At 36.1% G+C, this 25,375-nt stretch overlaps 1 protein-coding gene across 1 annotated transcript in view; it reads right to left on the bottom strand.

The window, feature by feature from the left end:
- CNTN1 (contactin 1) overlaps positions 1-25,375 on the bottom strand; it is a 209,125-nt gene that overhangs the window by 46,300 nt on the left and 137,450 nt on the right. The window contains exons 4-14 of the mRNA XM_038155003.1: positions 19,817-19,946; positions 16,997-17,169; positions 14,812-14,907; positions 13,735-13,941; positions 12,404-12,500; positions 12,066-12,247; positions 10,768-10,892; positions 8,611-8,728; positions 6,861-7,011; positions 6,263-6,390; positions 4,784-4,959 (exon numbers count right to left, since the gene is read on the bottom strand). Coding sequence (XP_038010931.1) covers positions 4,784-4,959; positions 6,263-6,390; positions 6,861-7,011; positions 8,611-8,728; positions 10,768-10,892; positions 12,066-12,247; positions 12,404-12,500; positions 13,735-13,941; positions 14,812-14,907; positions 16,997-17,169; positions 19,817-19,946 — 1,583 coding nt within the window. The remainder of the gene's footprint in view (positions 1-4,783; positions 4,960-6,262; positions 6,391-6,860; positions 7,012-8,610; positions 8,729-10,767; positions 10,893-12,065; positions 12,248-12,403; positions 12,501-13,734; positions 13,942-14,811; positions 14,908-16,996; positions 17,170-19,816; positions 19,947-25,375) is intronic.

The following is a 25,375-nucleotide window of genomic DNA, read 5'->3' as shown; positions in this document are numbered from 1 at the left end:
TTTTACTCCAATTTTTCAGTTCTTTTGAACTTTCTATTAATTTCCTGGTCTATACCTGGAGCAAGACTAAACACTTTGCAAGGAGGATTACCAGGGAAAGCAATGAAGAAAAATGGAAATTAAAATCCTTGTATATTTTCTGCTGCAGGTAACAGTGGAATCATAGAATCATAGAATGGTTTGGAATACAGATTTATGCAATAAAACTAAGTGTCTCCATAGCAATCTATTGAAGCAGGAGCATGCAGTAGAATAACTTTGTCTATCCATGTCAGCCAACAAACTGAAATTTAAAATAATGTACAAAAAACAGGCAGCTGTAAATCTCTACTCTTCTAATATGACTCTTATAGTTGAACTTGTTCTTTGTTGTTTATAAAACCATCAGTTTTGGAGAAGAAACAAACAAAGTGTTTTGGCAAACACTGTCTTCAATCTAGAATTCATCTCACCACTTTCAGAAATCTGCAGTATGAATTTTGGTATCTGGACTAATCATCTCTAACAAGTAAAAAAAAAGAAACAGGCTCTTCCATTTGTGTTACACTTATTTATGTGTGAGAAGTACCTGTCTGGCCGTGTATGTCCAGAAAATTATGAGTCTCGTCCTAGAACACTGTAAAGCTTTCTGTACTCAAAGAGAGATAAAGTAAGAGGAATAATATTTGCATAAGGAAAAAGCAAGCTTTTTAGTATTCAGCGAAGTCTACACTACTGCAAGTTAACCACAAGATAGCTGCAGGGATACAGAGGTGGTTATGCACAGACACCTTGGACTCAGAAGCTACTTCAAAGCTGAATAGAGCCTGAGCTATGGGTCCTGCAAGTTCTATGCTGAATGTATTTGTCTGCCTTTGTGCCATGTCCCTGCACCTATGAGCACTGGAGAGAACACTGCAAACTCAGAATTCACACTTCAGAGTCACCGTGGATTCAGCAGGTTTTGCTTCCTGCTCTGTGATGTCGCTGTAGAGCACGACACAGTGCAAGGCACCAAGACTTCATTAGAAGGACCGTAGAAGAGCGATTTATTATAGCAACATGTTGCTTTTATAGTTTTTCAAGATATTTACATTTACTTAACAGACACATACATTGCCCATTGGTCATAAGAAAGAAAAAAAGTTCTCAATAGGTGAACAAGGAGCCACGTCATTCTGTGAGCCAACTAAAGTCTGTATCTTTTCACTTTCTCTCTTTCATCACATTGCCATAGTGATAGCCTTGGTGTCTTCCTGGAGAGAGATATGGGGCTTTCCTTATTTTCTGGAAGCCTTCGCTGGCTCACGAGAACAGCATGAAAATGTCTTTCCTGCTCTGTAGCATTCATGACACTGAGGTGTGTCAGCCCCAGCTTGAGAAATACCCCTTTATATGAGAAAATGTGAAGAGGTAGCAAGTCAGTTGTCTCTATGACAAAATTCATCACCTGGCTTTACTGTATCTATCACCACTTACTCTTTCTTGGAATATTTAAAGAAGAAAGCTATTTGCAAGAATGACAACTTCCTGAACATTTGTACAGTAACTCAATTTAACTTATTAAAGATAAAATGGTGATAAAAATATCAGGGTTTCGGGTTCACTGATATCAATTAAGACAACTAATAAATAATGTAGCAAACAGAAATATTGCTGGTATGGGAAGCGTTTTAAAATGTATTTCTGTCATTATGTCACTCAGACAACTACAGTCTAAACTTGAACTCTTCTTAAGTCTATGAACAAGTTTCTGACTTGAAGCAGTTAAATTATGGAGTTCTTTTTCCTGACTATCCACATGAATGGACTAGTGGGACCCAACAGTATAAAAAAATACTCTTTTTTTGGTAATGAATTTAAAGGAATATTCGTTTTTGGATACTTTATGTATTTTTTAATATAAACATCTTAAAAATAATCTTTTCAATCTTTAAAAATATATGACAAAAAAGCAGATCTATAAATAACAAACAAATATTAGAGTTTTCCAGAATACTTGAAGAGCTGTATCTTTTTGGGACTTGAAAAAATGTGTTAATGTTTAGTTCCTCAATCAAATAATCAGAGGAACATTCACATGTAAAGTTAATCTATTTAATAGTAAGATTTTGAAGACTCCATTTGACTTTTGGAAGCTAAATAAATTTTTTTTTCTTCTTTTCCCTCTTTACATACTGCTGTCTCAGGAAATGAAAACAGAACTGACAAATGTCCTTTTGAGAAATTAGTTTTAGTATTAATGTAATGCAAATTAGCTTTGCCTTCAGCAATGATGGAGATACCAAAGCTTGTGTTTAAAGAAAGAATTATGCAGGTGTTTACCTGAATTTAATTAGCATTTCATTATGTCTATAGGACAATAATAATAGTATTATTTTGAGAACTGAAATACTGTGACTCTATCAAGTTTCAGCAACTTGATTTGCATAGTCACATAAATTAATGGTGATATTATCAGAGGGACAGATGAGGATCCTTCATCAACAGGAAATTATGCACATGCTTCATATACCCAGTAATCCTAATATTCACAGTGGAGTATCTTCTTCTTTTGTGTTTGTGAAGTGCTGGTGAGCCCGTTTCAAGCTATCAAGTGTAAACCAGCTCACCCTGTACATTCAAGAGAGAGCCTGAGCAAACCTGCCACCCAGTGACTTCAGCCCAGAATTGCCAGGGAGAGGGAAACTGGCAGGAGAAAAGAGAAAATCCCTTTGCTTGCCCAGGAAGGAGAAAAACCCTCAATGCTATGATACAATAACAAATGAATAGAAGAGAAATACAGAAACTGCATATTTGTCTTAATTATATCCCACATAAACCATTGCATTGGATTTGCAGAATCTGTTAAAAATTCTGCATTTGTTATTACTTAAGCACTGAACCACCTAATACCTACAAATGCAGACTTCAAATGCAATCCTACAGTCTCCTCTGCCCCAGATAAAGACCAAGGTACCTGTGGAAGAGTAACAAAGACTATTTGCACTTGCTTTGCATTTGAAAGCCCAGAATTAAGGCTTAGGAATGGAAAACTAGAAGACACCTCTGCTAAAAGAATTTCTACCAGGTTTGACAGATCAAATGCAAAACAAAGCAAGAAATATCTTTCAGGAAGAAGGATATTCTTCAGGGTATCCTGAAGTAAATTAATTGATAATAAATTCATTAACTGATAATAACTACAAACTCTTCTGATAAAGCCACTTTTACCTCCCTTCCACATCCGATTCAACAACAATTTCAGTCTGCTTTTCTGTTCTATGGGACAAATTTCTTTGTGTGACATCTGCCAGGTAGCTTAAAGCAATCAATTAAATAAAATCGGACACAGACTAATTTTGATAAAGTTTACTGGGGCTTTACTCTTTTAAGCTCTTATTTTGTCTGACACTCATTCCAGTCTTTATCTAAGGACAAACTAATACAATTAGGAGGCAATTCAAGCTTTTCCAAGGTATTCCTATGCATCAATTACTCTACCAGAGTGTAAATATGGACCTATCAAAAGTGTGACTTAATAGCCACCTGCAGGAAATGTTCTGAAATATGCCAGTGCACTGGAGAATAACTACATCCTTATTCATTCCTGAGGCAACACAAAATACACTGCAGACTACTTACTACCCTGCTACTGAGTGTGGACACAGCCTTTCAGGAGATTTATTGCAGAAAGGAGTGGCTGTCTTTGGGTTTGAATGTTTGTCAGCTGATCCTAGCATACCTCTACTGGCTTGCTGGACAAGGACATGTTCTCTCGCTGAAAGGGAGCACTGTGGCTTCTTAACTATGTCTCACAACTCAGCAAATGCACAGGCTGAGGCAACTCTTGACTCCTCAAAGGTCTGTTTTGTTCCAAATCAGACTAAAATAGTTACACTTTAAACATATTTTCCCATGGAGATAAACAGATACTGAAAGGAAAAAAGGGAATTTCTTGGTCCATGGAAAATCAGATAATATTGCCAGCCTAGGAGAAGGACTCTTCAGGGGGCACTGGTACATCATTTTGAACACAGAGTTGAAACGAAATGTGTCTGGTGTTTCCCGACACAACTACCATTAGCAACTATTTCTCTCCATATCCACAGTTTCTCTTGGAAGCACAAAAAAAATGATATCTAAATATGAGGATATTTGTATAATATAAGTCCAGAATAACAGAATAAATATTTACACAAGTAGGCAACCACTTGAAGGTTGCTGAATATTAGGCAAATCAGCATGTGATTAGAAATAACAAGGAAGGATTTCTAATAGAGATATTAATTTTAAATAAACCTGATAGGAGACTCTAAAAACATAACTATACATGCAAATACAAAGGAACTATGATTGTTCTACATGCCAAAATGAGTGCCTCTGTATTAACTTGTTTAGCTTTCTCATAAACTGCTCTTCCTCAGTGTTTACAGACTGTTTGACTCCTACCCACCATCTGGCCCAGTTTTGAGCCAAATTCCAGAAATGTTAATGATAAAAACAGGGTTAAGTAAAAATTACTGCATATGCAAACTTTTTTGAGGTAATTTGCACTCTGTTTACCATCAGGCTATCTACTTACCAGCTATTTTCACTAATAATCAGAGTGGGATTTATCTGAGGTACCAAAATACTTACATCAATTTAGAGATCTGATTTCAGGTATCTGCCTGCAAGTGTCTATGTGTCTGTAAGGTGTCTGAATTGTAATTCTATTTTATTTCTTGGCCTACTGGAACCCGAACCAACACAGAAAAGACAACTATTCACAACAAAGAAAACTGGGCTTTCATGTAGTAAATAAAGTTCTATAGTATCTTACCATAACATTCCGTTCATAATGTTCATGTTCTTTCTCAAAATCTATTACAAAGCCATTTAGAGACCAGATGAATGTCAGGTCTAATGTGGGATCATGGGATGCAATGCACTGCATGGTAGCATTCTCTCCAACGGTGACATCAACATTCAAGGGGGCTAAAGTAATTCTTGTAGCTTCTGTGAAGTTAATGACAAACATGGAAAATTCCAATAAATAAATATTTATTAAAATATAAGCTCAGCTCCATAACTGTTTGATCATACATTAAACTACTCCCTCGAAGTCTAGTTTACATATTATTCATACAACTACATTTCAAAGGACCAAACTAAAGACAACAAAGAAAGCACTTTACAACTAAAATACCTGGCTTCTGTTTAGCTGTTTAAATCTCTGAATCACATTACAACTATTTTTATTCATTGACTATGTCTCAAGTAGAAAGAAGACACATGATGGATCTTATGTGACTTGTGTTGCATTTCTTGTTTCAATGATAATATTTCCTATGTCTTAAAACTTGTCTCTTTAATGAATGAAAAGTTCTACTTGGTTAGGCTGAGTCAGATTTTCATTAGAGCATTGCAGGGATTGTGATCTTAATTTATCTATTGAGAAACAATATAATAGATGCATAACAAATTGTCTAAATGGCTACATGTGAAAAAGAGAAAACAATAAAAGAAAAGGAAGAAAGCACATCAGCATTGAGCTGTCACATCCAGCATGATTTCTGGAACAGAGATTGAAAACCTATTTGACAAACGACTCTTCCACTATCAGTGGTACTTGATAGACATAGGTCTTTCAGAATGCTGTCCTTCCTGTCTGTAGTCTACACTTATTTAGTTATTTGACTTCAGATTTAAAATACAGTAAATTAAGGATATCAGTACTCAATCAGTAAATAAAAATACTAATAAAGGAAGGTAATTTAGAAGTGCAATCATATGGATATATCCCCTTATCTCACAAATTTCATGCATATTTCTTTAACAGCAATGCTCTCTCAAACATGCTTATACCGCCACCAACAACAACAACAAAACCACCACCAAAACAAACTAATAAACAACCAACCAAACCAAACCAAACCCAACCCCCTACAAAACAAAAAAACCCAACACTAAGGAAGGTCATCACGAGTCCCATTTCTCTGAGTCATGGCCCCAGAATCATACCTTAGCATTAGTGCTAAGCTACCAAATAAAGGGAATGCATTAATATCTGTCAATTTAATGTATCTTGTTTAGTAATCTCTTATGGAAAAATCAACCCTGAAAATGGAGATATAGTGTTAGAACTGATGCAAACGTACCCAGTTTCAACTGAGCAATATGCTTTAAAAGCATCAATTCAGTGTTAATGAGCAATTAAATTAGAAAGATGTAGAACAGCTTGCAAAAGTTGTGCAATGCTGGAACAAAAATTTGGGCAGGGATTCTGCCCAAAACAAACTAATGCAACTCTGAGGCTCACCCGTCATTTCTAGAACACCAGTGCTATTGGCTTTTCCTCGGTTATTTTCTGCAAAACAGGTGTAGCGACCTTCATCCAGCTTTGTGACATTGATAATTTCCAGGCTCCCATCATCCCAGATACGTATGCTATGGAAAGTGCAAGAGAAATTAAATTCTATATTAGAAAGCAATGCTTCCTGTAGAACTGTAGTAAGTGAAAAAACAAACCATAAACATCATTTGAAAGCTCACATCTAAATAGTGCATTTATAAACATATCTACAGTAAAAATATATAAAGAGACTGCGGATTAGACTGAGGCATTAGATGTCTCAGATTGCTGGAGCAAGAGAATGTACTTCTATTCACTTGTACTCACTCAAGTATTTTTCTTATGGTAGAATTCAATTCTTAAACCAGACTGGGTAATGTTGGATACCCTGCTAACTCTTTGAATCCATACTGCCAGCAACATTTTGGCAGATTATTTTCCTGAAGTTACACATTCTCCTGTCCCTGAAGTCTGCAAAATGGAGAATCATCCCATGGGATAGACAGACAGATACATAAGGTTACACTTTTAAGGCTCAAAGTGTTCAATGACAGTCAGTACTAACCGGCTCCCATTTACAAGCAATTCTGTTCCTTTGCTCCAGGAGAATTTTGGCTTAGGAGCAGCTTTAGGCTTGCATTCAATGATTACACGCCCCCCTTTAGCTGCTAGGATTTTCTTCTTCATAGGGTTCAGTTCAAAAGTAGGAGGTGAAGCTGAAAGCAAAAATTAACACAAATACTGCTGTTAGGGATTTTACTGCAAAGTAGGTTTTTTTCCAACACACAATAAATGATAGAACTATTGAATTGTTTACAAATGTTCATTATGCAGACTAGTGAGAAAAATATTAACAACACAGAGATGTACTGGAAGTACATGGTGATCTACAAGAAGCATGAAAAATCATTACGTAGTTCTGTGCTGTGCTACACTAGAGGTTTCTTTCTATTGATTTCTGAACTTTCATCTGACTTCAATCTAACAAGATCAAAGTCCACTGAAAGTTCCTCCCTTTCAAAAGGTCTTTTGATCAGTCCTAATAAAATTCAGATTCCTGGAGATAAATTTCTTTAACAAGTTGCTCACTCAATCATAATTCCAGAGAATACTTGGGTTTACTTTTCAGTGGTTTTAACCCTTTCTACAAACTATAACTGTGTCCTTCTTATTCTTCATGGTTTTCTGTTTGGCCAGCTGGCTGTAGGTGCATTCTTAGCTGTACAAGAATACTGAGATGTGACTGTCATAAGCACCACACTTATGTCTCTGAGGTCAGATCTTTGCTTACTAATTTTTTTCTTTATTTGAAACCAAATAAAAGAAAAAAGCTTTTAATTATTTTGCATCTTGGCATACCAGCAAGATAATCATGCCAGCAAGTGTGTGCACAGCCTGAGGAAATAAGGCTATTATTTAATTACAGAAGTACAGAGCAAAACTCTGACCAATATTCACATATTACCAACAATGAATTTTGAAAACACACATTTAAAAATGCTCATTTTGTGTAAACCAAGCTGGTAATGAGTACATAGTAATGGAAGAACAGTGTAGAATTAAGCACTGATGTGCAATGGGTAGGGAAAATCAAGAATAGTTTTGTTCTTGGGAGAGTCTGAAAGCAAGTGTGAGATGGAAAGAACAGCAACTACCACAGGGAAATCTCTGCTCTAATGAAATCAGTAAAAAACATCAGGAATTGTTTGAAGGCTGAGAACTCTGGATCTGAGAGTCAAACTTTCAACAGGATCCTCCTCAGGAAAACACGGTGGACTCATAACTACATCCAGCCATCAAACAGCACAGCTATTTGTGGGCAAAACCAAATATTGTGACTTTAGTGTAAGGGGTTGCAGAAAGCAAAACCAAAGAGGAGAACAAAGACAAAGAGCTCCAAAGGCCAAGTAAGTGACAATGTGGTTTCTTAAAAAGCAGATTTTACCTCACAGAGGAGTGATCATATGTGAGCAAAAATGAAAATGCTTCTTAACCAGTTTTGCAAGCTTAAAAGTTTAGGCTGCAACTCTATGTGCTTCATATAACTTCAGCACTATCAGTTCCTCTGAGGGGAACACCAGGAAACAAGCATCATAAATACAAACAGAAAACATGCCCCACAAGTTGGTAAATTTATTCCTCAAGTTGTTGCCAAAAAAAACAACTAGAGAGCTCAAATAAACCCCATCTCACCTAGATTGAGTGAGAGTTCTTAGCTTCATCCTCACAGGAATCTGTTACCAAACAGTACTTGCAAATATAACTGCTATCTTACTCAAGCCTGAAATAGTAAATAGAGAAATAATCCCACTGACCCACAATCTTCAGTTCAGCATTTGCATAAATAATTCCATGCATGTTTTCTGCTATACACTGGTACATGCCGGCATCGTCAAAGGTCAGACTTTGCATTCTTAGTTCACCTTTCCGGAACTAAAACACAGAATCAATAAAATAACAAGATATTAAGACATTAACATAAACTACATAAGCTGAAGAATTCAGACCTATCCAAATTATTTTTTTTTTCCTTTTTCAGTATCATTGGGTTCACCTTTTTCTAAAGAAAGAGTCACTGTCATTCAATATTTAAGTTTCTGGGAAAGTCCTAGTTGAGTGTCAGTAGAGAAATTTACTCTCCAGTCCCCTGTTATCATATCAATGCCCACTACTGATTCAGAAATAAGAAACAAGGAATTAAATTAATTTTATGCACATAAGCTTTGTTATGCCATGCTCACTGGTCAGTGCTTTCTGTTGTTACATCATTTTACAACAGGAATAAGTCAAAGCAAGTCCCAGTGAGGTAGGAGTTTTTCAGAAGATTCCTCTGAGAGACAGTACAAAATATTTTCTATTACTTGTTTTGAATGTAAAAAAGCAAAAACCAGTTGTTTTGAATGTAAGAAAGCAAAAACCAGTCAATCAAAATAAGGTAATTAAGGTGGGGTATTTTGTAATGCAGATGTCAATCAGTTATTGAAAGATCATGTTAATGTGTTCTGTTTTCTTGAGAAAATAAAACTGAAAGCTTTAACTCTTGTATCTAAGTGCATTGGAGTGCATGGAGCAGTGCAAGATTAAGAGAATAGTACTTAGCTGAAAAGAGAACAGATTAAAGGAAGCATATTTTCTGACTATTTTATGTGAAAATGTTTTAATCAGATTTTATACAAGGAATCGTTGTTGTGCTCTAAATGAAAGGCCTAATTACAAATTATCTGCTTTAGAAACAAATTATATTTTCAAGGCAATTAGCATTTCTATCTTCCATTTGGAAATCATCTTATCATTATAGTAACATACAGCATAATCTTCTGGTGTACTACAGGAGACTTGCACACTGCGTTCTGCAATCCAGTATGCAGATTTTGTTAGTGAAAGCCAAGTTCAGTGGGGACCAGCAAGTAACTCACTTGTTAAATTATTTGTTTGCAATAACTACCAAAGCTAGACAAAAGCACTGTTTTTCAAGGTTTAAGCCACCTCCACATAGCAGATGGTGATACCCCTGCTCTGTCTCCACCACCATACATTTTTCTTAAGATATACAGTCAAAAACCAAGCTGCCTCATTGTCTTTTTGTTTGTTTGCCAAGAGTCACTACTGCTCAGCAGATGCAGAGCAGCATTGTGCCCTTGTATTCTCTTGGTTTTTAATGGCTTTTCATGCAGTGTAAGCACTAGACTTTGAATACACTGTTGGAATGCCTGAACAGGTTTTTCCCAGAGAAACTGTGGATGTCCCACCCCTGGAATTGTTCAAGGGCAGGTTGGATGGAGTTCTGAGCAACCAGGGCTAGTGAAAGGTGCCCCTGCCCATGACTAGGGGGTTGGAGCTAAATAATCTTTAAAGCACCTTCCAACACAAACCATTCTATGATTCCAGGATCCTAAGAGAGAAAATTTACTTTGTTTAAACCAAATATCCACTGTAATGGAATTAAATTATCAAACAGTAAACAGTATCTTTAAACATCTTTTAAATATCACCTAAACATTTGCAACACTCTGTGTCTAGAAAAAATGTGAAAAAATACAGAATATAGAAAGACCACTGATACTTTAAAAAATAATCTTGATTTTCATATCTCCACTGACTATTTTGTTTTATATTTTTAAAGACACATTCATGTTCAATGTGGTAAAAAGAATTAATTTTAAAGAAAAGCTGACATTTTTTATCCAGAGTGAAGAGCATTTACTTAAACAGGCCTGGAGAAAAAGGGATATCTACCTCCTAAACACGTGGTCAAAAGTTAAATTCATAAGTCAAAGCTGAATACTAAAAAGCCTGAAGAAATAAGAGAAGATTGAGATGAAACTTTAAAAAAAATATTTTAATGCCTCATGCAAGTGGCATCAGGAAACATTTAGATCATTATAATTAATTTTACTTTAACCTTTTAATAATGCATGCTTCAAAAAACTGTTTCACACTCAAGCCTGTGTTACCTACAGCAATGCACTCACCGAGGCACCATTCTTCAGCCACCTAATTGTTGGAATAGGCTTGCCCGTAGCTACACAAGGCCAGTACAGGTCACTGCCTATATCCCTTTCTGTGTCATTGATATGTTCTACCCACTCAGGAGCAGCTGCAGAATAAAATACACGATGCATTGTAAATCTAGCACATATATATTTAATTAGCATTACGTTGTATTAATTCCACTGCTTTTTCCATGATACTTAAACAGGCAACTCAAAGTAATGATGGTAACTCAGCAATGCGCCAGCACAAAAAAGAAGCTTTGTCTTACAATATAGATTCAAAAAAGCTTCAAACTATTTTTTATGAGAAGAAAATATGGAATTGAAATAATGGCTCCTGAATGACAGAAGACATAAGATATCACCACTTAAATTGATCTGTAGATTATTCAGTGTGGAAATTACTCAGTAGCACCATGAAAATGATAGTTAAATGACATGAAATTGTGCAAAACTGTGTACATACTGAAAGGCTCTCCAAGAAATTATGGTCTTGGTCCAAACAGTATATGTAAGAAATTAATATTGAAAATGGTCCAGCATATTTGCTTTTGCTAAGCAAACAAACCTCTTTATAAGCTTTACTTATTATAAGCAGTAATAACCTTCCCACCAATTCTGAGTTTGATCTTCTGAAGTTCTAGCACTTAACTGAGGATCTTAACTCAGAATATCTTCTGTACAGCCAGTGAAAGAGACACAAATCTTCTGAAGGTGTTCAGATGTTACGTGTGACCTTTTCATGTCATTGTTTTGGGGCATAAGCCTCAGACAAGAAGCCAAGTTACTTGGGATAATTTCACTATGAGCAGTAAGATACAGTTTTTGGTTATCTAATTTAAACAAATGTAAAAAGGGAAGTGACAGACTGTGGAGGAATAAAAAACTGTGCACAGCTAATAAGACAGAGAGCTAAGACAGAAAATACAAACAAAATAAGAAAACAAGAAATCCTAACAAACCTAATGGTCTCTTTTTCTTCACAGAAGTTCTTTCACTTCAAGTACTATAAATTGATTTAATTTACATTATGCCTATGTATAACAGGTAACACAGAATTTTCTAAGTGTATATACCAGCTATCTAACCAGAAAATTAATACATAAATATCATGCCTGGCATTTAATGCAAGAATTTTGATGCTGCTCTATTAATTTGAACAGCAGTGTGTGAGGATGATGGTACGAATCAACACAGACATCTACTGAGAAAACACAGACACTTCCAACATAAGTAAAAGCAACACAGATCATCAAGAATAAAATTGCTCTTCCTACCTTGTACATAAACTCTTGCTTGGTGTTTATCTTTTCCTTTATAGTTTTCAGCTTCACACTCATAAAGTCCTTCATCTTCATACTGAATATTGAAGATCTTAAGAACTGCACCAGACATGCTTATCTCAGCAGAGGCTGGCAAGGGTTCAAGGTATTTACTCCATCTGAGTTCAGGAACCGGACTTGAAAAGGTACAGTAAAGTACAAATGAGCGTGTTCAAGAACTGGCCCTTAAATTGCAGACTACAAAAAGAGCATTTGATCATGAAATATGTATTTTCATTCCCTGAAATAATGAAAGCAATTCGTGCTGTACAATAACTTTAAAACACACTTACTTTCCAAGAGCGAAACACTCCAGTGTCACGTTTTGTCCCAGGAGAGCGTATGTGTCCTTGAACTTCACCTTGATATCAGCAGGATATACTTTTGCTCCTAATATGAAAAGAAATATTCTAAGAAAAGGCATGTCAGAAAGTTAAAGAGCTACTAAAATTTAGGAAGTTAAATAAAACTTTTCTTAAAATTCCAGAAAAAATTCTTCTTTTAACTGCAACAGCTGTCAATTCATAAAGCACTGAACTTTTACTAGTAAGGCATAATTGTTTTACTCAGCAACTAGCTATCTTTCTCTGGATGACTAATCCTAACATTTTTTACAGAATTTCTAATTGCATTTAAAGCATGATGATGTACTGTACATGTGGGTAGACAAAGACCTGAGTCTGTTTTCTCACAAGTTTTTTTAACTGAATAGAATATTTTGAATTATTTTGAATTTAAGCTCAATTTTATCTCAGGAAGGGTATGAAGGAGCTAGAACAAGCACATATACAGTTTAATGAGTGCAAAGGGATGTCAAATCTCCCTATTAGCAATCCCTGTATGAACCCTCTTGCAGTTCTAGATGAAGAAGGCAGTGTGAATACTGGAATATTTGGTCAAAGATCACTAATTTGAAATTATATGAATTCAATCAGTAATATGGAAAATTGTATAGATAAAAAAGACACTGAAAAATTAATGATCAGTTTATGAGAACCTAGTGAATGACAGTCTGAAGTGGCATTTGGGAACCAAAAGGGAGTTTGGTTCCTATTTAGAAAACATGCAGTTATCCTGAAGAAATGGTGACAGATAATCCAGTAACATAAAGCCACAGAGGAGCCTTAGGAGACTGAGAGACACAAAGCTCTCAGGCCATTGTTGGATAGGAAATTTCATCAGGGTAAAAGGATTTTCCTCTTTCATGGGGGATTTTCTGGGGGAAAAGAAGCAAATCCTGAAGCTGCTCATCAACATTTACATGAAGTTTCTACTTTTCAGACATACTCCTTTGAACCAATGCCAAGACTAGAAAAGATACAGAAGATTTTGGGATCAGGGGCTTATCACATAAAAGAAATGGGGATTCTGGGGATAAGAACTCTCTTCTCAATGATTTGAAAGGAAATTTGTGAATTAATCAATGGAGATTTTTTTCACAAAGTTTTCACAGTGAATGGGAATGATTTGTACCTCTGCATCTGAAACACCAAGTAACATTGTGCAGCAGCCATTATAACTTGCCATATAATTCTCCTTACAGAAATGAAAGTAGTCAAGAATTAGCAAAATTACAATACAAACAGTTAAAATGCTGTGTATAGTATTTCCAATAAATACTTACGATCAGATTGCGGAATAAGTGGAATAAATTTACTGAATACACTCTTTGTTATGGAAGGGCTGGACACAAAACATGAATAATTGCCCTTATCTGATGCTTCCACATTTGCAATGTAGAGATTCCCATTTGTCTGTGACACAAATCGTCGTTTGTCCAAAGCAATGAACACTGGGAACTCATTTAGAAGCCAGCGATAACTGAGGTCATCTGGAGGAAAATACTTTAGTCAATATTAAATCTCAACACTATCAGCTATTTAAACCACAGAATACTGCCTGTATATAAATCACTTGAGTCTAATTTCTAGGTTATAGATCTTTTTTTCAGAGAGGCAGCTATGCGAGACAGATTTATACATGTCTCAGCAGCTGGCTCATTCCTGAGTACATGGAACACTGGGGCACTGCTGCTGTCAGTGCAGGTTACTGGGGACATGGCTACAGGGTGCACACCTTGCCCTGGGCACAACCATCCCACAGGAACTGAGTGGGATGGGATGAGAGAGGCAAGCTGGGTCTTGACCTCATGCAACTGAGAAGATGGGAACTGTTCACCAGTCTTGCGATTTAGACAAAACCTTAGCATATTTTAACTAGTAATATGTCTCCATTCTTCAGTTCCTTGCAGTGCTTAAACTGAGCATGAAAACGAAATCATTATTCCATTTTTACAAGGTAGAAGAGATGCTAACAGCCAATTTCATCCCTCATGATGGAACTCCAGATGCTTGAGATTATGGGTATAATCCCTGCAGAGCTCTTCAGTAGCTAATGATGAGAAAAAGTCCCTTCCAGAGAATAAATAACCTCATTTCTGACTCTCTGGGGTGCTTGTGCTGTTCCATGATTTTAACAGAAGCCCATGACCATAGCAGTTGAGGTGACTTTACTAGGTGCAATGAACAGTCAACATACGGTCAACAACAAACTTTCAAGACAGAAACATAACCTAACTGGTAATTCTCAAGCTGCACAAAAGTTACTGTTTAAGTGAGTGAAAAGAAAACTTGCAAAAATAAATATTAATTCATCTTTTACTCTTCAGGCATTGAAAATGAAGCACTTTGAGCTGGATTACCTGGGTAGTGATAAGGGGGCTCACAAAGAAGCACTGCCCCAACACCTTCTCGCACTTTAACCTCATAACGTTCCTCAGGTGGAAAGGGATCCAGATCTAGTTTTTAAAAAAGCAAGGGGAGGAGAATAGGGATTTTAACTACAGTAAATTTTTATTATTATCATCATTACTTTCTGTCCTGTAGCAATTAGTATAGAAATACAGCAATACATGGCAGATAGAAACTTGTTGACCTCTAATGCCAGTTTTGCTTATTTGTCATTACCAATGAATTTTTTGCTATTTTTGTCATCATAATTTTAAATGCCATGGGAAATAATAAAGTGATGCAGACTTTATCTCTAAGAGTAGTTAGGTTTAAAATACTTTAATGAGTATTAAGGCACTGGATCTATAAAGTATGTATTCTCAGATGGAGAAATTGATGAAGTATATGAGAGAATGTGGACTTTGTTCCACGGTTTCAGTAAATTTGACAACAAAACACAATTACAGCTGGTCAAGACTTTTCAATTCTTCTAAATGGTTGCTGACATTTTTCAACCAGTTTATGGATAAGCAAAAGAAAAAAACTTACACTAAAGATCAGACATTTTCTATATTAATGTTAGCAACTCTATTCAGTTCTTTAGAAAGAGTGATTGTAGAAAGAAATGTTTTTATAGGTGATCATTAAGAAGGAGAAAGGAAGAAATACAACAGTATAAAGAAGAATGAAAGCAGGCCTTTTTTAACAGATAGTTACAGGTTCCAGCTATCTTTTCACTATTCCTTACAGTACTTCACTATTCCTTACACTATTCCTTACAGTATTTCAGTTTACATATTGAAACACTGTATATTGGGGTTCTGTTCAGCACAATTTTTCAGTATACTATCAACATTCAGCTCATGCAGCCAGCGAGCTGGTAGGCAGAAAACATGCCTCAGACTGTTTTGGTTCTATTTTTTTTAATTTATTAGGTTTATAGGTTTACTTTTTTATCCTATTGATTATTCAGGACTGACATGACTGAAGCCTGCTGTGGGTATAAATAAATATCAATGTTACAATAAATATCAATTACATTACATAAATGTAATGTTGATATTTTCTCCAATAAAAAAGTAACAACCTGCCCTTCAATTTTTTTTTTCTAGAAGATACACTGGCCAAATACAGACTAAGACTATATTAATGATGATATGATCCATCAGCTCATTATAGCTTCTGACTTTGCCTAATATTTGTAGTCTCACAAGTATTATCAGAAAGCTGAACTTTTCACTAAATGTCTGATCTTCTACAGCAAGGAATGAATTCTACTTATGGAGGCTAGTAAAAGACAAGAGGGGACCAAACAATTAGTGTGTGAGCACCTATGGCTTTGTGAATGGACTCAAGTTAGAGTAGATTCTTTTTATTTGGGATTCCTTTTTGTGCTCTCTGATGATAAAATATATCTTGGGAAAAGGCAACTTTGTGAATGGACCCCAGTTAGAGTGGATTCTTTTTATTTGGGGTTCCTTTTTGTGCTCTCTGATGATAAAATAAATCTGGGCAAAAGGCAACTTAAGTCAAAATAAAACATAAATCCCAAACACTGTCTTAAGTCCATAAAATTTTTCCTAATTCTTCATTTAGTACATCAATTTTTTGTAATTCGTGTATTGGGTGATATGCAGGTCTGTACATGTACATGTCTTCTCAAGACTAGCTCATGACTGTCAGAAGTTGACAGAAATTTCTCCCAGCATGGTTTTTTCACTGTAGCCTAGGAGTTGGGGCATGCTTTACTAGCAAGTGCTGTGCCTTCCTCCTGCAGTTGTGCTTGCACTGCACCTCATCACCATAAGCCCTCACTTGAGCCTTTCTTCTGTGACTATTCCTCCTCAGGTTCTACCATGATTTTAAAAGAGTCTGGACATTATTATCTCCAGATCTGGCTCCATGAGTCTATTCACTTAATAATTTAACAATACCTCACTGGGAAGGCTGTTATGTTATGTCAGCTGAATGCTATAGAATATAAAATGCTTACAAATTTATTTTGTGTTGATCTCTGCAGACTAAGGCACTCAGGATACTGTTTTTACACAGTAGTACAGACACAGAACACATTAGCAGAATACGCCACAGTGTAAAACATTGGGCATTCGTAGCTAACTATAATTTTTCTATATTCTGACATAAACAACAGCTTACATCCAAAACTCAGAGTGGCTTCACTGCTCCTGACAGTTCCAAAGACATTTGACACTACACAGACATATTTTCCAGCATCCCTTGATTTCTCTGGATTATTGATAACAAGTCTGCCTCCCACCATACTGTACCGCTCCTTTGTTAAATCGATATCCCAGTTGTTGAGTTTCCACCTATTAAAAAAGAAAAACAAGATGTAAGATTGGCCCCAAAAGGCAAACTTGGTGAGAAAAATTATGTGAAAAATAACTCATAAATTCTGACAAACTAGACAGAAGTTTTTAATATACTTCTATACAAGTTTTAAGTTTTCCTTCAGCAAGAGGCACAGATTTGAACTACAGAGGTCTTTTAAACATAACAGACTTAGTTCTTCTTTCTTAGAGATGTGATATAGTTTGTTAAAAAATAGTTTCTGGCCAAGCAGTAAGAGACGCTTGAGCTGGCTGTGAATGAGCTAGCCAGTCACCACACACACAAATTCTAAACATATCTCAAATAAATATCTAAGGTCAGACTGAATAAAAATACACTTCCTCTGCACTTTTAAAGTATGGGGTAATGAGAGATTTTTTTAAACTTGCTGCAGATAATGAAAATGTTTCATAAAACATAATGTGCCAGTAAATTCACTGCAAAAACTGTGGCATCCTTCTAAAAGACCCACTTACTATTGCTTCAGTGAATTGCTGGACACTCCTCCCTTAGTTATGGTAAAACCCCACAGCCAATTCACTGAATTACTGCAATTTTCACTTGAGGGATTAAGACAGAAACTGGTGGCCCAGTTCTGACCAATTTTTACTTATTTTAAGAACTGTTAAAAAACACGGAGTGGGTATCAGTGCTCATGAGTTATATTTGTGTCTATTACTGTGTCCACGAGAGGGAGCCTGTTACCTCAGAAAGGAACTGCCTGGCTCCTATGCACAAATAACAAAGATGCAACTTAATTACATTTAAAGATCATAAAATTATTTCTGCATAAATATTTTTCATAAGGTAAGGTTAGACATTAGTATTTGACAATGATAATACACACACCACCTGTTCATTCACTATTGAAGATGTACCTAAACATGCAGAGTTCTCATTAAGAAGTGGAACTTGCTATTGTCATAGAAGGAAACAAAAACAAAAGCCAAAACAAAACAAAACAAAAAAACCAAACCCAAACACAAACACACAAAAAGTCTAATAGAAGAATTTTAAAGATGCGGCAAATAGCATTTTGATCTTATAGAGTTCTAGAGATATCACTTCAGTCCTGTAAGATATACTACATGTCAGTGTTAGAAAAAATAAATATATCCTCTATTCAGAAATATCTATGTATAAATGTCCTGAGGACAGCTCATCCTGCAACGAAAATGGCAGGAAGGACTTATTACATCCGAGATAGAAGAATTTTGACTCAATAACTAGTAGAGGGCTGAGATGAAGACAACATATTGAGGTATACTAAAAATAATGTGTCAGGAAATAAGAAAAGTGGCCTTATTCTGTACTGCAATTATCATCTCACCACCTATCAGTGCTAATTGTCAGATCTGATCCTAGACAGAGAAGTTCCGGAGGTGCAATGCAATTCTTTGAGAGTGTTTTTGCTAGTTCAGATTTTGCTGAGCCTGCAATAGATAAGGAAGAATGTCAAATTTATTCAGAACCTGTAATCATCTATAGATGGTGTGTTTACAGTCTTGCAGACAGGTTTAGGGGAGTCTCTGGACCAACTGGAAGGGATGGGGAAGTATAGCAAAAAGTATAAAATCTTAGCATATGTGATCTCTCCACACTTTGCAAGCATGGCAAGAGGAAGAAAGTGCAACAAAATGTCATATGCAAATGGTGGTTCTGTACAGGTAGGAAACCTGTTAGCAGATTTTTAAAAGTGGCAATGAAGATGTAGTAAGCTGTTTTGATGGAGGAATACAATAGTTCACCACAACACTGTAACAGATTTAATATAATAGCTAGCAGATTGATTGTTTTTTCTGTTCTGGAAACCAGTCTGGGAACACACATAAGTGACTACTGGGGACAGATCATAGGGTAATTTACTGAAATGGATTCCTTTTGTGGCAAGATATTGTCTGTCTTTAGTACAATTACAGCAGTTTTCTGCCTATGATCAGGTTGTAATTTAGTCACAGTCTTAATTCCGATAATGTTAAGTACATTTCTCTTCACACCATGAGCAGATAATAGTTGACAAACTCATGAATGCACAACAAAGCAGTGTTTTCTACAATAATGTTATTATTGTAAAAGAAGTCATGTAAGAATCTATATTAAAACTAGCTGAAATGTTTTTTCAGAATGAAGTTTTTCATGTCTTCAGTAGAATAGCTGACACATTTTTGACCACTGCCCTGCAACAGAGGATGCAAAACCAACATGGGATGTAGAGTATCCAGGTTCAACAATCAGTACTTGTCCTTTCAAAGCAAAATAGAATAAAAAAACTCCATTCTGAATAAAAAAGAACAAGACTCAAATCTTTACTAACCTCAGCTTAAGCTGGAAAGATAACCTCTCAATTTTTTTAAAGATCACTTTTTTTTTTTTTAAATTCACATATGGAACAGTATTTATTTCAGAATCTGAAAATATTTAACACAATATACTGTTTTTAATACTGATTAGATGTTTTAGCAAATCAAATCCAGGTTGAGTCTTACTCAAAAATTGTGAATCTCCTCATTTTTTCCTACCTTGATACTTCGCTCCAACCTTTTAACACAATCATTTATTAAAACAATCTGAAATAGCTGCTGAATAAAATATGCAAGATTTGTAAATCAAAACAGTAGATGTCACCTGTAAGTAGGAAAAGGAACTGCTCGAGCTCTGCAGTTCATTGAAACTTGTCCATCTGAAGATTCTTCTGGATAGATGGTATCAATAGGTTGCTCCTCAAAAACGGGTCCATAACCTTTGTTTCCTTCCTCTGAAAACAGAATAGTGTTTGAAATGAATTAATTTTTAACTAGCAGTCAAACTGAAGACAAATTTGCATCACACATTCAAGAATCAAAATGTGAAGGCAAAATAGTGAGTCACCCGAAGTTAAATTCTATGTGCTTCAGCAAAACTGGAACAGTACAATTTTAAAAAGGTCCTACACTGAAAATAATTTCAGTTTGGACAGTCAAGCTCTTAAAGGTGAATAAATGTAAAGCAGGTTTCAACACAACCTGTATTTTTTAATCTTTATCCTTCATTTGTGGATGCTGCTATAAAGTTGTTAGTGTCTGCCCACCCTTGCTGCATTCCCTTCTCCTTTATCTCCTCCAAGCATACAAGGCTGCTCTTTGGGGTCTAAGAAGCAAGACTAAGGGCAAAGGTGGGATGTTCTGGGAAAATTTTTCTCAGTAAATCCAGGATGTAACTGGTTTTTTTTTTTTTCTGTGAAAATGTCAAATATGCCTTCTAGGTACAGAATGACTCTGTGAGGAAGCAGTGGATGCTCCATATAGATAAAATTTTGAGACAACACAGTTGTCTAATTCTCTCATGTCTCTACTGAGACTGAAACAACAGTCTGGACACTTGTAAGCAAATCACAGGAGAACAAAGGAATACATGATTGCTAACAGGTTCACTATCCATTCAAGTTCAGAGCCCTGCTTCAAATCCTAGAGATGCCAGAGACTTGTAAAATGACTGCAAGAATCTTGTAATACAAGGGAAACCAACAAAACAAACACAGCTTTAATTAATAAGATCTTCAGAGATGGCTGAATAATTTAAATCAAGAGCAATGGTTAAGGATGGAAATTATTTTCAAAAGCTATGGTTAAGGATGGAAAAATCCCAACATTTTGCAGTAGTATCTGTGCTGTCTACAAAAACTTGCTACATGTCTTGTAACTCAAAAAATCTTCTCAGATCAGTAAACTTGCAGTGTAAAAGATGAATGTTCTTAAATCAAATGATGACTTTGTACTCATGCCCTTAAAAGTCTTGTGTTTGGTCCTAAAGCATTTTAGACTAAATTAGATAGTTTTTAGGAATCCTGTAAAAGAAGAAAGAGTCTCTCTTTATACCTAAGGAATATGAATTATGCCAGTGTAAAAAAAACACATATACGCAAAATACTCTTTCTGCAGGTATCTTTTTATTGTTTCTAAATTCCCTATTCATAGATGGACACTGGATTACGGTACTAGAAGAAGACTGCAGATAAAAAGCAACTTCCCTTTCAACTTCAAATCAATGGCAAATGGTAAAAGAGTCACCATTTCCCTTGAGGACAGGAGCTGGTACAGATGATACTGTTACACTGTGAGATATATAGTCAGGCAACTTAATTTTTAAAAACTAATTCATGTGATGAGACTTCTTTCAAAGAAGCAAAGAAGAGCAGCTAGAAAGGCAGAACTTTTGAGCAACGGTCTGTTTTTTTCGTATTTAAAAGCACGACACAGTATAAAGATCTACATGTTGCTAGACCAAAAGAAGAACTGATTTCAGACTGAAAAGCAAGATCCACGTACTTGCTCAGAGACCAGAATGACTACGCCAGAAACCTGATGGTATGTTCTGTGCAGTTTTAAATATGAATAACAGTCTCCAGCAGCAAACAGCCATATCATATGTAGCTGACTCTTCACCTTAGGACTCAAATGATGTTACAGAGCACTTAGGCATTTCATGGCATGCATTTTTAATGCTGCCAGCACTATTAATTATACTGAGTGAACGCCTGCTTCTCACACCTATCAAATGTGCTTTATAAAGGCACTTCTGCTGCAATCTGTTATAAATCTGGTTTCAGGTGTCTGTCTGCACAGAATATGATGTGCATACTGAATTTCAGGTATGGCAAATGATAAACCTTCTATTCTCAGCCACAAGACCACACGTGGACCAGTGATGTGAAACAGCACATGGGAGAAAAGAGAAGAGAAAGGGGCTGTGAAAAGATCTGCAAGAAGTGTTCACACTTTAAGTGAAGTACCATGACTGTGGGACAAAGTTTGGAGAGTGACAAAGGGAAGACAAAGAGTACAAGGAAAAGCACCAGCTCACTGAAGTTGTGCCTAAATGAAAAAGAAAAGTAGAGAAAGAAGAAGAAAATTGATATATTAGGCAAACTGAGATGTGATGAAGAGACATTTCCTATGTTTGGGTCCTGCTTTAGACAAGAGGAGGGTCACTGTTTGACCACTCTCAAACAGTTCCTTATGTTTTGGGTAAATTTCTTGTGATTTGTATTTTAAATTGGAGCAGAAGCTATTACCTGACTATTAGAGGCATTCTTCAGTGAATTCTGAAAACAAGATTCAGACCTTTCAATATTGCTAAAATGTATTAGGAAGTCTTTGAAAAGGTCAAGAAAATCTTTCCTCAACTGATGAGATTATAGATCCTGTATAAGAATCTTTCCCTCTGGAAGGTGGTCGTATCATTAATTCTTCAAGTGACATTTTCTAATGAGTCTTTTCTTTCTGTTTCCTGTACACCTATCTATTTCCCTAGCACTCAACATTGCCAAAATTGACTGCATGAGACAGTTGTTGGGTGTGAGTATTGATCTACCTGAAAGTGTTGTATCCAGTTACATATTTTAACATGAGAGACAGACAAAGATCTGTTGACACGGTGCATGGCTAGATTAACCTTGAGTGCTAAAGGATGCTGCACAGAGGAGCCTTGGAGTCATTCATCATCAGTTTAACTAAGTTGTCAGGCTCTGCATTAGCCTTGCAAGACCAGAAACCATTTGCTATTTAGAAGTAGATCTTCTACTGTTTTCAATATGCCAGAGAAATGAGGACCCACCCGTGTCTGAGAAGCTCATGCTCAAAAACAAGATGGTCTGAGAATGATCCAAAGTATCTCTACCAGGCATGCAGGAACACAAAATGGCACTTCCACATTTCTGAGCACTGTGATCACCAAACAAATTATGATTATTTATTTATGAATGTCAGACACTCAGCAGTAGCATGTAATGGTCTTCTAAGACCCAAGCAGGGACAAGATAGACAAGGCAAACAAGCATTAAGTATATTCATCCACTTCTTTTTTTGGAATAAAATTATTATCTCTCTTTAGAAAATGTGAATAATTCTGTATGTTGTGATAAAAAGCTTTAAATAATGTAGATTCTAGCCTCCAGTTCAGAAATGCCTTTTTGAACTTACTGTTCTGGAAAATGTCCAAGCATGAATAATTTAAGGTTTGGGGGCTTGATTGTTTTTTTTACTTCTCTAAATCATGTGGGAAAAGTTGTACTTGGCATTCACGGGAAGCTTATGTGCTGAAGCAGTAATGCGTTCATGTTGAAAAAATTCATAACGTAGCATCACCATGATGAAGAAGAGAGGGCAAGTGTAAGTCACCAAGATACTAAAGGCAAATCATTTTCCAAGAGCCAGTCAGCACTCAAAAAGAAAAGGTAACCACTACAGCACTCCCACTTCATTTTATATGAAAGATGAAGACTGTTTTTGGGAAGGCTGCCTCTATTCTTCTGGACCCAAAGGAGCAGAATTACTTCTATTTCCTATGTGCCAGTGAGGACATTGAAGAGCCCCATAGTTAATGACATAATTTCTCCTTCACAACAAGTTTCAAGTATTAAAAGCTCCAGCCCCTGGCTGAGCAAATTTCTCTACTTGTGACTAACAAAGTACAGTTTTCTTGTCTTCTCACGCTGCCAAGAGGAATGTCAGCCAATACTAATTATTGTATCTCAAACATATTCCTATTTGCCTATTCAATATTTAAATTTTTAGGTGGTTCTTCCTTAAAAATCTAAATGTTAGTTAAGAAGTGACTGAAGAGCCTAACATGTTGATCCCATGGGAATGCCAGTGACCAGCAAATTAGAGATGAAGCTAAAGTGTAATAGTTATTCTGCACAATCTCCCTACACAAGCCTTCCTGGTGCATATGAAATATCAGTAACACACTCAGAAATTCGGCATGCTGTCTAACAGCATCCCCATGTACTCATCGAAACAACTGTCTTGCACTGAGAGGCTCAGTATCTTATTGGCTTTCTTGCTTTACCAGCTTTCTCTGAAGTTTTAGTTCCTAGTGATTTTTGAAAATTTGGTTGCCTAAAAAGCAGAATGGTTTAGACATTTTTACCCCTGGACTATTGCCTCATTTTGCACAACTCAGGATAGTTTACTAGAGTGACCAGCTGCCTTCTAAGACATGATCTGACCCAAACTCAGATACTGTCTGGCTCTGCACTATCAAACCCAAGGTAAAAAGTTGAACATTTTATGAGAAACATATTATCAGAGGGACATTTTTCACTATTGATTCCTTTCATAGCCAAATGTAATCTCCTATTTATTAAGCACAATAAAATACAGGGTCTTTGCAGTTTTTGATTAGTCTTTTGGAAGAACAAAACAAGCTGTAGCTGAAGAACAGTCTTAGTTCTTTTAGTGATAGATTAGTATCCCAACTGAAGACACGCTTGAGTTCACTGATTTACATGGGAAGTAGTGGATGACAGAAAAGTTTGAAATTCAGACTTCACAACAGGACATGAATCTAACGGGGAGTTAAAGTCAACTTGGAAGTGCATTGGAGAAACGTCAGGGGGAAGTGGAGAAGAGTCAAATATTATCAGTAATAGGCATGAAATAACTTTTTTGGCAGTGGACTGACAATCACTGACATGTTCCTTGAGGAGTGGTTTGCTGCTCTCATTTGCCTTGCACTACTCAAAGTGCACTCTGAAAAGCAACTCTTGTGACAACTGTCCATTCTATCAGTAAGCGGAGACTGAATTATTTATGGCTTTTTCACCAGTTTATATCTGCAAGACCACATTTCAAGAACTAATTTACCTGGAAAATAAATACTGCTCCTGTCTCATTGCAGAAGGTCATCTCTGCCTATACCTCTGATGCACTGATTCATAAAATCTTTGCTTCCCTTCAGTTAAGTAAGTGCACATTCACCACCAATGAGAAATAGCCAGTCAATGCAACAGCTCTCAATTTCTGCTTTCAATTACCACAAAACAACTGACTAAAAAAATCAAGGTGTTTACCCCAAAGCAAACTCTAAAATTCTAAAAATATATGTATTTCACTTTGAGAAATTTTTTTTTAGAATTTTCTGCAGTGAGAAAAAGGACAATTTTAAAATGAATAAAACCCCTCAGCTTTTAGAGTCTCAGAATATCTGCCATCTCTTTAGGCCCAATTCTGAACATCTCAAGTCAGTGCAGCTTCAGTTTGCTAGCTCTCTGTTTCCCAAATACTCCTACCTGTTATAGTCTGAAGGCTCTCAACACTCAGTGAAATACATGAATTCGGAATACTTTCAGGTTTTTTGGCTGGTATCTTTGAACTTGGGGACACCCACAGGGTGAGAGATCTCAAAACAATGTATCTGCAAGCT

The sequence above is a fragment of the Motacilla alba genome, chromosome 1A (assembly GCF_015832195.1).
Source record: "Motacilla alba alba isolate MOTALB_02 chromosome 1A, Motacilla_alba_V1.0_pri, whole genome shotgun sequence".
In the NCBI taxonomy this organism is placed as follows: Eukaryota; Metazoa; Chordata; class Aves; order Passeriformes; family Motacillidae; genus Motacilla; species Motacilla alba.
This window is presented reverse-complemented; position numbering and strand designations above follow the sequence as displayed.